Source organism: Pinus tabuliformis, chromosome 5_2 (assembly GCF_031772625.1).
Source record: "Pinus tabuliformis cultivar Carrire ecotype Pingquan chromosome 5_2, CPIR1, whole genome shotgun sequence".
Classification (NCBI taxonomy): Eukaryota; Viridiplantae; Streptophyta; class Pinopsida; order Pinales; family Pinaceae; genus Pinus; species Pinus tabuliformis.
The window spans coordinates 771,473,145-771,487,653 of record NC_142306.1 but is presented as its reverse complement, the minus strand read 5'-3'; the positions used below and the strand labels follow the sequence as shown (position 1 = coordinate 771,487,653).

The 14,509-nt window shown below is 39.2% G+C and overlaps 1 protein-coding gene across 1 annotated transcript; it reads right to left on the bottom strand.

Annotated features, from left to right (window-relative positions):
* Positions 1-12,250: 12,250 nt before the first annotated feature.
* LOC149161554 (disease resistance protein UNI-like) lies at positions 12,251-12,670 on the bottom strand. The gene has a single exon (XM_089434913.1). The coding sequence runs from the start codon at positions 12,668-12,670 to the stop codon at positions 12,251-12,253; it is 420 nt and encodes a 139-aa protein (XP_089291039.1).
* Positions 12,671-14,509: the final 1,839 nt, after the last annotated feature.

The following is a 14,509-nucleotide window of genomic DNA, read 5'->3' as shown; positions in this document are numbered from 1 at the left end:
GGAAGCCAATATTTTCTAACATTCATTGATGATTTTACTAGAAAAACTTAGGCTTAGTTGCTAAAGAACAAAAGTGAAGTGTTTGAAAAATTTCGAAATTTCAAAGCACTAGTGGAAAACCAAAGCAGACTGCATATAAAAGTTTTAAGAACTGATAGAGGAGGTGAGTATATCTCCAAGGAATTCCTACGGTTTTGTAGAGAAAATGGAATACATAAGTAGTTTACAGCTAGGTACACCCCGCAGCAAAATGGAGTTGCTGAAAGGAAGAATAGGACCATCATGGATATGGCGAGGAGCATGCTAAAGGAAAAGCATTTGCCAAATGATTATTGGGCTGAAGCTGTACACTGTGCAATATATATTTTGAATAGGTGTCCTACAAAAGCAGTAATGAACAAAGTGCCGGAAAAAGCATGGAGTGGGAGAAAGAAAGGAGTCACCCACATGAAATTTTTTGGTTGTGTGGCTTATGTACACATTCCAGAACAGCTATGAAATAAGTTGGACAACGAAGGGGAAAAATGTATCTTCATTGGATACAGTGAGGAATCCAAGGCTTACAGGTTGTATATCCCATCCGCCAAGAAGTTTTTTTGTGAGCAGACAGGAAGCTTGGGATGGAAGCATAGAGAAAACAGTGAATATTAAAAACTGTTTGTCTCATGATGAAGTTGATGAAGAGATGGATGAAATACATCCCCAAACAGCAGCGCCAACACAAGGGCATCAAGTGACACCCTTGAGGAGAAATGAGAGTGCTTCTCTTAGCACACCACAAGGAGAAAATTCAAGTGCATCTTCAAGCACTTGCACACCGAATGAAAGAGGTAAGAAATTCAGAAATTTAAGTGATATTTATGATGAAGGAATGAATTCCTTGTTTGCTTTGTATTGTCATGTTGATGACCCTATTCATTTCGAAGATGCAATTAAGGATAAGAAATGGATAGAAGCTATGGATGAGGAGATTAATGCCTTAGAAAGAAACAAGACATGGGATTTAGTTGAGCTACCAAAAGGTAAAGAAGTCATTGGAGTTAAATGGGTTTACAAGACCAAAAGCAATGCTGAAGGCAAGATAGAAAGGCACAAGGCAAGACTGGTTGTCAAGGGATACAAGCAGCAGTATGGGAGAGACTATGAGGAAACTTTCGCACCGGTTGCAAGAATGGAAACAGTGAGAGCAGTGCTGTCCATAGCAGCACAAAACAAGTGGAAAGTTGACCAAATGGACATGAAGTCAGCATTCCTAAATGGAGTGTTAATGGAAGAGGTTTACATTGAGCAACCTCTAGGCTATGAAAAGAAAGGCCAAGAGCACAAAGTGTTTAGATTGAAGAAAGCTCTTTATGGGCTGAAGCAAGCGCCAAGAGCGTGGTACAGAAGAATAGATTCCTATCTACTCGAAAAAAGGATTTGAGAAGTGTGAGGGAGAACCCACCCTCTACATCAAAGAGAAGCATGGTAAATTACTAATTGTTGTGTTGTATGTTGATGATGTTATTTTTGCAGGTAATGATGACTACCTCATTGAAAATTTCAAATCAATCATGAAAGAAGAATTTGGGATGAATGACATGGGTTTGCTGAAATACTTCTTAGGAATAGAAGTAGATCAAAATGAAAATGGAATTTTTATTTCGCAAGAAAAATATGTAAATGAAGTGTTGGGCGGATTTAATATGCACGACAGCAAGACAACAATCACTCCCACAGTAATGGGATTAAAACTCAGAAAAGAGGACAGCAGCAAGGATTTTGATCCTAGCGTGTATAAGAGTATAGTTCGTAGCCTTATGCATTTAACTGCAACTAGGCCAGACATAATGTTTGTTGTTAGTTTAATTTCCAGATTCATGGAGAGGCCAAAAGAAGCACATTGGCAGGCAGCAAAACGGATTTTGAGGTATGTTAAAGGTACTAAAAGGTTTGGCATTTTATATACTGTTTCAGAATGCTTAGATTTAGTTAGATACACTGATAGTGATTGGGCTGCAAGTGTAGATGATCGGAGAAGCACATCCGGTTATGTTTTTCACATGGATTCAGGAGCCATTTCATGGGATTCTAAAAAACAGCCTATTGTAGCGTTGTCTACAGCAGAGGCAGAATATGTGGCAGCTACAGCAGCATTATGTCAAGCAGTTTAGATGAGAAAAATGTTAAGGAGCTTAGGCCAAGAGTAGGCAAAAGGAACGGTGATCTTTTGTGACAATAGTTCAGCTATTGCATTATCCAAGAATTCCATGCTTCATAAGAGAACGAAACACATTGAAAGAAAGTTTCATTACATCAGGGAATTGGTAAGCAATGGAGAAATTGTTTTACAACATTTCAAGACTCAAGATCAGGTTGCAGAGATTCTAACAAAGCCATTGGACTAGAAAAGCTTCGAATTTTTGAGGAAGTGTTTGGGTATGACTAAACGTCCAGAAGTTGAAATTAAAGAGGAGTGTTGAAAATGTAATTTCACCTGCCACGTAATTTATGTTGGCATTATGAGACAAGTGTTGTCCTTGATGGCAAACCACACTGATGACAAATCATAGTGCGGAAGGTCAGCAGCAAGGAATTGATGATCAGACTATAAGAAGAAGAGAAAATTCATATACGCAGGTTCATCAAGCCCAAGTCGCGTGTACACGCTGGTTGGCTTCATTAAAAGCGCGTGTATGTGGAAAACTTATTTTTGGTCCATGGCGGTTATTCCTTGGAAGTTGTGCCTATGGTTTCGGACCATGGTGTCTCGACGGACGTGTCGATCCCTAGTTTTGAGGATGATGGTATTGGATTTCTATGGTTTTGGCTCTTGGTATTGAACAAGGCCTAAGGCTATATAAGGAGAAGGAAATCATTAGGCAAGTGCATCCGAAAAGTCTTGAATATCTGATGAAGTATTAGATCCAGTATGCAGGTTATTGGTTGATGATGTATTGCTTGATCTGAGCTAAGGAGAGATCTCATCGGTTGATGGAGAACAAGATCTAAGGAGAGATCGGGATCAAATGGTTTGAAATGAACTATCTTTATATGGTTGATTATGCGTGTTTCTAGATCTGCATACTGACGCAATGTTATATTCTGGGTATAACTGATATCTGGTACAGTTGCAAGTTATGGAAAGTTATTTTTAGATCTGTACGCAGGTTGTCTTCGGTAAAACCGCGTGTATACGCAGGTTGCCTTCATTGAAGTAGCGTATATCTTTTGAAATATGATTTTTGGGTTTGCATTTGGGTCTGACTCATACTATAGAGTTCTGTAGTCTGCTCTGTGTTCTGGTGACAGGTGTTGACAGGGTTTCAGTGGTTCAGTGATTCAAAGATTGATGATGCTAGTATTGGTTATTTTATGCTTCAATGATTTGTGAATGAATCATAGTCTTCAGATTGTAATGTGGTGCTTCGGGAATATCCAGTCTGAAAATTGATGAAAAGTGGTACTTGAAGGAAAGAAGATTGTAGGCCAGCACCTACGTACTAGTATCTTAGCTAGTACAAGAGCAAAGGGGGTTGGAGCTCCCTTCAAAGGAAGTTTGGAGAACGAGAGAAGGTTGAAGCCTTCTGAAGGTTGTAGCCTGCGTACTGATATAAGGATGCACTAGTACAAAAGATTGTAAACTGAAGTTCTTATTAAAGAAAGATAGAGACGACTTGCAGCAGGTGGTTTTCACCCACATTGGGTTTCCACCTTATATCATGGTGTTCATGTGTGTGGCTTTTGTGTGATGATCTGTTCTGTTATACTGCATCTGTTTACTCTTAATATGGTGAATAATGACCTGATGCACTTAACTGAAGATAAACTAACTGAATTATAAGTTTTCTGGTTATACGCTGTTTTCTTTAGACACAGTAGCGTGTACACGTTGGTTCACTTAACTAAAGTAGCGTATATGTTTCTGAGCATTGAAAAAGTTTTATTGATCTGATAATACTGATTCACCCCCCCTCTCGGTATTATTTCCAACAATTGGTATCCGAGCAGGTCCTTCAGAGAAGCTTGATCGCTTGAAGGTAGATCGTTCATCATGAGCAACTACGAGAGAGAAGCATCAATCAGGCCACCGGTTTTTGATGGGAAAAACTTCAATTATTGGAAGGTAAGAGTTACTGCCTATCTTCAATCTCTTGGTACAGAAGTTTGGGACATTGTAGAAACAGGCTACGCTTTTCCTTCAGCTACTCCTACAGATGCAGCCGAGAAAAAGAAGTATGAAACAAATGCGAAAGCAGTCAGTACCCTATTAGGATGTATATCCCAAATGGAATTCATGAAGGTAATGCACTACAAATCCGCAAAAGAGATATGGGACAAAATTGTCACGAGCTATGAAGGTGATGAACAGGTAAAGCGTGCTAAACTTCAAACTCTCAGGATTCAGTATGAGACTCTCAAGATGTATAATGATGAAAGTGTGGCTAACTATTTTCTTCGGGTAGATGAGATCGTTAATTGTATGAAAAATTTGGGTGAAGAAATAAAAGAGGCTATAGTGGTTGAAAAGGTTCTAAGATCATTGTCCCCCAAGTTTGAATCTAAAGTATCTGCAATAGAAGAAAAGGAAAATCTACGAATTCTTACTATGTCTCAGCTACATGGAATTCTAACTGCTTATGAAATGAGAAAGGGAGGTCCATTAGACAGTAGAGAAGCTGCTTTCAAGGCATCAGGCAAAGAAGATTATTATGAAGCAAGCCACGTCCCAGAACAAGAGGAAGAAGTATCAAATTTTGTCAGAAATCTTCAAAGGGGTTCTGGAAGGTTCAGAGGTAAGTTACCTTTTAAATGCTTTGCTTGTGGAAGAGTAGGTCATTATGCTGCAAAATGTCCTTATAAGGATAAAGGAAAGGAACCTGCTAGATGGAACAAGAAACAGAGTGAAAATAAGAAAAGTTACTACACTCATGAAGATAGTGATGGTCTATCGAATAGTGATGAAGATGAACGAGGTAATGAATATAAGTTGTTAATGGCATTTGAAGATGATGATTATATGGATGCTATAGATGTGGATAACCTTTATGATGAAATTACTAGACTCAAGAGATGTATAGAAGAAAAGAATATAATCATTGATACTCTACAATTTCAAATTGATGAAAAGGAAAAACATCTTGAAAAACTAGAAGGTGAAATTGTTGGTCTTAGAAAAGAGATTGAGAAAACAAAAGCTATTAATCTTAAATTTGTTAAAGGATCTTAAACCTTGGATGAGATTATCAATGTGCAGCGATCTCCTCTGATCAAGACAGGTCTTGGATATAATGGAGAAACATCTCAAGCCTCTACCTCTAAAAGTTATCTTGATGCAGCAAGAAGAAGCGAGCAAAGGCCAAATAAAAGTAATCAGGTGAATCAGGGACAATTTACCTCAAGAACAAATAAAGACCATCAAGAAATTTGGGGACAAACTGCCTTAAGGACAAACAGAAGCTACAATCAGCCACAGGTAAAATCTTCCCAATTTGCTCCAAGAATAAATAGAAGCTACAATCGGTTGGATGATAGAACTGGTTATCACAGAAGTTTCTTTAATGGCCAATGCTTTTCTTGCCATAACTTCGGTCACAAAGCAGCTCAATGTGTTGCCTACAAGACAATCATGACTAGAGAAACTCAAAAGCAAGGGAGAATGACTGAAACCATGAAAAGGACTTATAACAACTTTTCGGTTCTTGAAAATGAAGTTGAATGCTCTATTTGTAATAACTTTGGTCATGAAGACTCTGAATGCAGGAGCAGGTTTCGGAAGACAATTCAGAAGGAGAAAAACTCAAATGTCAGAACATGGAGAATAAAGGAACCACAACCAGAAAGATGTGGGATAGCCTTTTATGCAGAAGGTCAAGAAAGTCTATGGTACATTGACAGCGGATGTTCGAAGCATATGACAGGGGACAAAGAAAAGCTTGAGTCATATACCGCATTAGAAAAGGGGAAGAAAGTTTCCTTTGGAAACGATATCTCTGCAGCCATAAAAGGAAAAGGTGTGGCTCCATTGAAAGAGAAGGTCAAAGCTGGAAATGTCTTGTATGTTGATGGATTGAAGCATAATCTTCTGAGTGTCAGTCAGATGTGCGACCAAGGAACAGACGTAATATTTAGATCAAATGGATGTTGTGTTCGTGATCTTGATACAGGTAAAACAGTGATCAAAGGAAGAAGGACTCCAAATAATCTATACATATTTGAAGAAGGAGCACAATAATGCTATTTGAGCAAGGATGATGAACACTGGCTATGGCATCGTAGGTTGGGGCATCTAAGCTTTTCACAGGTAAGGAAAGCATGCAAATATCAGGCAGTTCGTGGCCTTCCAGATATCAAAATTCCAGACAACACTATATGCAAATATTGTCAGTTTGGAAAGCAAACCAGAACTAACTTTCCAGAGAAGGAAGGATCAACTAGCATGCCTCTTGAGCTAGTACATACAGATACATGTGGTCCATTCAGAAAAAGAACACCTCGAGGAGAAGAATGCTTGATATTATTCATTGACGATTTCTCCAGGTTTGTCTAGTTAGGACTTATGAAGCACAAAGATGAAGCATTCGAAAAATTCAAATCCTTCAAAGCCTTGGTTGAAAATGAATCAGGACACAAAATTAAGTGCCTCAAATCTGACAGAGGTGGGGAGTTTACCTCAAACGAATTTTTTGATTTCTGTGAAGAACATGGGATAAGAAGAGAATTCTCTACAGCTAGAACTCCTCAGCAAAATGGGGTGGTGGAAAGAATGAACAGAACAATCCAACAAATGGCTCGTGCTATGCTTGATGAATCAGGTACTCCCGCAACTTTCTGGGGTGAAGCTGCACATGCTGCGGTTATTATTCTTAACAAAACGAATGTCCGAGTAAACAGCACTCAAACACCTCATGAGCTCTGGAGTGGTGAGACTCCTTCGGTGAAGCACTTCAAAATATTTGGGAGCAAATGCTATATTAAGAATACTGATGAGAAACTTGGCAAACTTGAACCAAGAGCAGATGAAGGCATTCTTCTTGGTTATTCTCCATATAGCAAAGCATACAAGTGCTACAATAAAAGACTTGGCAGAATTGTTGACAGCATTGATGTAGTGGTTGATGAGAAGGGATATATTCCTAGGCAAGTTCATCGTGAAGACATTGAAGAAGATGAAGGCTACACTCAAAGGCAGAATGATGAAGAAGAAGAACCTCGAGAAGAACCAGAGGAGCAGGCAAGAATAGAAGAGAAGACTCCATCCAGATATGTTCAAAAGAATCATCCAGAATCTCAGATTGTGGGGCAGAAAGAAGCAGGAATACAAACAAGAAGAAGAATTGCAGAAGCTTCAAGCTATTTGGCATTACTCTCTTCCACTGAACCACAAAATGTGAAAGAGGCATGCAAGGATGAATGTTGGGTCAAAGCAATGGATGAAGAACTTGAGCAGATCGAAAAGAACAACACTTGGGAACTGGTTCCTAGACCAAAAGATAAGAATGTCATAGGAACAAAATGGGTCTTCAAGAATAAATTGAATGAAAATGGAGAAGTAATTAGAAACAAGGCCAGACTTGTTTGTAAAGGGTATGCGCAGCAAGAAGGGATAGATTTTGAAGAGACCTTTTCTCCTGTAGCATGACTTGAGGCCATCCGAATGTTCCTTGCTCTCTCAAGCTTTCAAAACTTCAAGGTATTTCAAATGGACATGAAATCAGCCTTTCTGAATGGAGACTTAGAAGAAGAAGTATATATTGAGCAGCCAGATGGTTTCATCCTTGGGAATGATCCAAACCTTGTATGCAAATTAAAAAAGACTCTCTATGGTCTCAAACAAGCTCCAAGGGCTTGGTACTATCGATTGGACAAATATCTTCACCAACAAGGCTTTTCAAAAGGATCAGCAGATAGCAATCTCTATATAAAAATTGAAAATAACAAATTGCTAATACTTGTTGTTTATGTAGATGATATTATCTTTGGCAGCAATGAAGAGACTATGAGTCAAAACTTTGCCTTGGTTATGCAGAAAGAATTCGAAATGTCACTACTTGGAGAATTGACATACTTTCTTGGATTACAAATCCAACAAAATGAAGGAGGCATCTTCTTGTCTCAAACCAAGTACCTCAAGCAGATCTTGAAGAAGTATGGCATGGAAGATTCAAAGCCAGTATGTACACCCATGGTTACAGGTTGCAGCCTCAGTGCAAATGATGAATCAGCAGCAGTTCATCAACCAACTTATAGATCCATGATTGGGAGTTTGCTTTATTTGACAGGTACCCGACCAGACATCATGCATGCAGTCGGAATAGTTGGGAGATTTCAGGCAAATCCAAAGGAGACTCATCTTCAGGCAGTGAAGAGAATCTTCAAATATCTTCAAGGGACACAAAATTATGGATTATGGTATCCTAGAGATACAGATCTCACACTTCATGCTTATACAGATGCAGATTGGGCCGGAAGCGTGGATGACAGGAAGAGCACAAGTGGTGGTGCATTCTTTATGGGCTCCAGATTAGTATCTTGGTTCAGCAAGAAACAAAGTTCGATTGCCTTATCTACAGCTGAAGCAGAATATGTGGCTGCGGCATCTTGTTGCACACAACTTCTTTGGATGATGCAGACCTTGCAGGATTTTCAAATCACTTACACTTCACCAGTCTCTATCTTATGTGATAATACAAGTGCAATCAGCATTTCAAAGAATCCAGTCATGCACTCAAAGACCAAGCACATACCAGTCAAGTACCATTTTCTTCGGGAACAAGTGCTTGAGCAGAAGGTCAAGTTGGAGTATGTTCCTTCTAAGAAACAAGTTGCTGATATTCTCCCAAAACCACTGCCCAGGGAAACTTTTGAATATCTCAGACAAAAGCTGGGAGTAGTTGATGCTTCATCCTGCTGTTGAAGCTTGTCTGTTCTACAGAAAATTTGGTATACGCAAGTTACGTAAGGGATATCCGCGTATATACGCCGATTTATGCTGGGAAAGTAGCGTGTACGGTGTACGCGTGCTGCAGAAAGCATATCCGCGTGCATACGCTGTTTTCTGCAGGAGAAGTCGCGTATATGGAGTTCTGAACAGCAAGGGCAGACTCTGGTCGGAGAAGGTCTGAGATGGGTATGCCAGAATTCTTCAGGCACAGGTTCAGGGGGAGCAGCAGGCACAGGTTCAGGGGGAGCAGATTAAAGTCTCATAAAGCATTGTTGGCATTTAAATGCTTTTGGTTCGAGTACACAACTGTTGTTAATTTCAGGAGAAGGAGCTCAGAAGGAAATCTTGGCTGCTGATATAAAAGATGTTTATCAGATACTGCTGGTGTCTTTCAGAAGTCTTGGTCTAGATTTGTTGTCTCTATGTCATATTTCTTTTATAGTGTCAAGGTCATGTAATGGCCTATGATTTCCCCACTATGCCTGGGATGGATGAATGATGTAATGTTATTGGTTATTATATTTCTGTTGTATCTCCTCTTGGTTGGGAGTATGGATGCATGCATTGCGTCTTTTGGTGATAGGAAGGTCCTTTATGATGTATAAGTCTTGGTTCGTTTGAAGAACATCTTTTGCAGATCTTGCCTACAGTCAGGGGGAGCATGTTCAGCACAGCAGAGCAGAGAGATCAACATGTACTCAGGGGGAGCACAGCCCTTTGCCCTTGATGACAAAGGGGGAGAATAATTCTAAGGATCTTGGGGTTGCCATCAAGTCCAAAGGGGGAGATTGTTGGCATTATGAGACAAGTGTTGTCCTTGATGGCAAACCACACTGATGACAAATCATAGTGCAGAAGGTCAGCAGCAAGGAATTGATGATCAGACTATAAGAAGAAGAGAAAATTCATATACGCAGGTTCATCAAGCCCAAGTCGCGTGTACACGTTGGTTGGCTTCATTAAAAGCGCGTGTATGTGGAAAACTTATTTTTGGTCCGTGGCGGTTATTCCTTGGAAGTTGTGCCTATGGTTTCGGACCATGGTGTCTCGACGGACGTGTCGATCCCTAGTTTTGAGGATGATGGTATTGGATTTCTATGGTTTTGGCTCTTGGTATTGAACAAGGCCTAAGACTATATAAGGAGAAGGAAATCATTAGGCAAGTGCATCTGAAAAGTCTTGAATATCTGACGAAGTATTAGATCCAGTATGCAGGTTATTGGTTGATGATGTATTGCTTGATCTGAGCTAAGGAGATATCTCATCGGTTGATGGAGAACAAGATCTAAGGAGAGATCGGGATCAAATGGTTTGAAATGAACTATCTTTATATGGTTGATTATGCGTGTTTCTAGATCTGCATACTGACGCAATGTTATATTCTGGGTATAACTGATATCTGGTACAGCTGCAAGTTATGAAAAGTTTTTTTTAGATCTGTACACAGGTTGTCTTCGGTAAAACCGCGTGTATACGCAGGTTGCCTTCATTGAAGTAGCGTATATCTTTTGAAATATGATTTTTGGGTTTGCAGTTGGGTCTGACTGATACTACAGAGTTCTGTAGTCTGCTCTGTGTTCTGGTGACAGGTGTTGACAGGGTTTCAGTGGTTCAATGATTCAAAGATTGATGATGCTAGTATTGGTTATTTTATGCTTCAATGATTTGTGAATGAATCATAGTCTTCAGATTGTAATGTGGTGCTTCAGGAATATCCAGTCTGAAAATTGATGAAAAGTGGTACCTGAAGGAAAGAAGATTGTAGGCCAGCACCTACGTACTAGTATCTTAGCTAGTACAAGAGCAAAGGGGGTTGGAGCTCCCTTCCAAGGAAGTTTGGAGAACGAGAGAAGGTTGAAGCCTTCTACAGGTTGTAGCCTGCGTATAGGTATAAGGCTGCACCAGTACAAAAGATTGTAAACTGAAGTTCTTATTAAAGAAAGATAGAGACGACTTGCAGCAGGTGGTTTTCACCCACATTGGGTTTCCACCTTATATCATGGTGTTCATGTGTGTGGCTTTTGTGTGATGATCTGTTCTGTTATACTGCATCTGTTTACTCTTAATATGGTGAATAATGACCTGATGCACTTAACTGAAGATGAACTAACTGAATTATAAGTTTTCTGGTTATACACTGTTTTCTTTAGACACAGTAGCGTGTACACGCTGGTTCACTTAACTAAAGTAGCGTATATGTTTCTGAGCATTGAAAAAGTTTTATTGATCTGATAATACTGATTCACCCCCCCTCTCAGTATTATTTCCAACAATTTATTTCCAGCAAAACCATTCAGGAAAACCGCCAACCTCCATTGGACCGCTTTTGCTAAAGGACTGGTATTCCCTCAAATGCCCCTGATACAATCAAAACTTGACACGCATCCACAATACATTTCTCAAAACCACTTTTTATTGGGACATAATGTTTGGGTGACTTGATCAAGCGATGATTGTTGGATTAAAGTGAAGGTTTGAAGCCGTTGATTGAAGTCAAAGCTGCGTACAGGCCTGCATCAAACACATTGCGTGAAGTTTTGGTTGACCACCGTTCATCTGAGTAAAACAATTAATGCACTTTATTTGGGTTGGTAAAGTTTTTTAATTTTAATGTTTTTATTTCTTACGGAAGTATGGGCATAGTAAATATGTATTCACATGTTATATTTTTGTATGTATTTGGATATGCATTGCAATGCAAAAGAATAGGAATGCATATGCATTGGATCATATATATATATATATATATATATATTTTGTTGGTTGACCATTCTCTTATGCAAAGGTGAAAACGAACAACAGTGCGAAGGTGAAACAAGAACAGAGCATGTAGTGTTTTATGTGCTCGAGGTTTTTTGTGATACGCAGTAGCGTATAATGATATTTATTTTGAAGAATATGTGAAGTGAGTGAAACGCGCAGCAAGGCTAATATATGATTTTTTTTGTATTACAGCAGTATATGTAAAAGTTTTTTTTATAGCAGTGAATGTAAAAGAGATTTTTACATACAGCAGTGTAAAATCTCAGGAGGAGACAAAGTAAGAATGTAAAAGAGATTTTTACACATAGCGGTGTAAAATCTCAGTAGGAGACAGAGTAATGTTTTTTCTCTTCAAATGTTTTTTTTGGTGAATCCCTCTGGGAGAAAGAGGATGAATTTTGTATCAGGAATTTTATTTTAATGAATAAAAAGTTTTTGTGGGCGTATGTAGTACTCTGTTCTCAGAAATCAGTTATAGCTTCCCTGTGTTAAGATCCTCGAGAAAAACAGAGCATTGTCTCTGTGTTCAATTAATTTGTTTTTGGAATTTTACGAGAAAAATTCTCAACAATCCGTAGTTTTCATCATCATCAAAGCACGACTCCACTCATCATTCATCTTTTTGGATCTCATCGCTGCATCTACTACATTTATTGCCAAGGGAAAACCTTTGAACTCTATGGCAATTTCTCTACCTATACCCTCTTCTATATTACTCCAAGTAACACCCCAATTCGTAAAAGCTCTACTTGCAAACCACTCCCAGCCTTCCTCTGTGGACAAGGGATGTATGCCCACGGAGTACTCAAGCACCCCCATTCTTGCAATGACATCTCTGTTGCGACTGGACATTATGATTTTGCTCAGATTATCATTGACAAATCCGACGCCCACTTCTTCCTGTAGATCAATTGAACGCCAGATGTCGTCCAATACGATAAGAAAATTCTTGTTACTCTTTCGGACAGATGCATACAATCTCATCTTCCTTTATTCAACATTAGAAATTTCCTTCAGATTTAATCCCACTTCCTTAGCAATGGAATCCTGCAACTTCTGAATTTCGATTTTCTGAGAAAGAGTCAACCAGACAACGACATGAAAGATATTGCTGACCTGCTGCTTGTTAGTGTTGTAGATGACTCTCAGCAACGAGGTCTTGCCAACTCCCCCCATGCCGTACACGCCACCCACGCGAGATTGGCAATGAGGGTCGGTGAGCCATGTCTGCAGCTGATCCTGAGCAGTTCGAATGCCGGACCCTTTGAAACCCGAGTCTGGCACAGGTTGGAACAGCAGGTCTGTCTGAGGTGCTGCAGCGGACACAAGCTGCGGAATCGAGGCATGTATTGAGCATACCTTACTGAATTCTTGAATGAGGGCATCATATGTGTCCTTCCAAGCTCTAACATGCGTTGGGAGGTTGAGGTTCCAGAGGAGGCAACGACAATGCTGATACCATGCTCTCTGTCTATGTCGATTGGCCCGATTGATCAGATCTCCAGCCTCTCCAAGGGCTTTCTCCATTTTTGTTAACCATTTTTTCAATGGCTCCTCCAACATCTTCTGCTGGGCTTCAAACTGGTTTCGAATATTATTCAACATGTCCTGCACAGTGCTAAAGTCGGTTTCTAGAATTTCGCTGTTACTCCCCAACTTATTAACATCTTCAAACTTCTGGAAAATCGCAGCAAAAATGTTGCCAGTGACGTTGGTTGCCACTCCCCCAGTAAAATTTTGGGTTATAGGGTCCGCCCTAGCTGATAGCAAAGGGAGAACAAAGGAAACAGCTGAAATGAAGGAAGGGGATAAATCACTGGAACAAAGGAAAGGGGTGAAATGAAGGAAGGGGTGTGGAGCAAAGTTATGAAATCAGAAACGAATAAATTGAAGGGTGTAGTGCAAAGTTATGTAATCGGAAAACGAATTAGTTTTATAATGTTATTTTATTTATTATACATTTTATTTCTTCTGTACACAATAAAGTAGTAGGCGCTTAAAAACGCATTATTGAATTTCCATGCACCTCCCTCATTACCGCACCCGCGACAAAGTTACACAAGTAATCCACGCCCCCCTTCCCAAAAATATATTTGGCGTCCACTGTGAAGTGAGTGTTGGGTGTCATTTTCTTGAATGACATGAGAAAGGTATGGGTGGGCACAAACGGCAACGAAATATATTATATTATGTCGGATTATCCATCAAGTGTACATTGAAAAGAACTTAAATCTCTTTATTTTTAATTAAATTATTAACATTTTTGAATTAAAATTATTCTCGTTCACCTCATTTTCACAGTGAACGTTCAGAGAAAATCGGTCTCCAACAACTGGAAATTAACTTGATTTGACAACCCTCCCTTCGCACCCAGCTGTCAGTCGAGGGACCTAGGAAATAAAATCAAAAAGTAGGACCTCACTCAAAATTCCCATTCCCACTTCTTGTCATTATTATGAATGGGGTGAACTGTCGTTTTTTTAACGTGAGTGACTTAAAGAGAATATTATTGAATTTCCATGCACCTTCTTCACCTATTCGAGAGAGCATTATTGAATTTCCATGCACCAATTCACTTACTAAAGAGAACATTATTGTATTTCCATGCACCTTCTTCACCTACTCGAGAGCATTATTGAATTTCCATCCACCTATTTCACCTATTAGAACCAACATTCTTGAATTTCCATGCACCTTTTTCACATACTAAAGAGAGCATTATTGAATCTCCATGCACCTTAGACGTTCTAGTAAATATTATTTTTTAATTAAGTTGTTCTTTTATTTTTATTTTAAAAAAAATAATTATTTTTTAATTGAGTT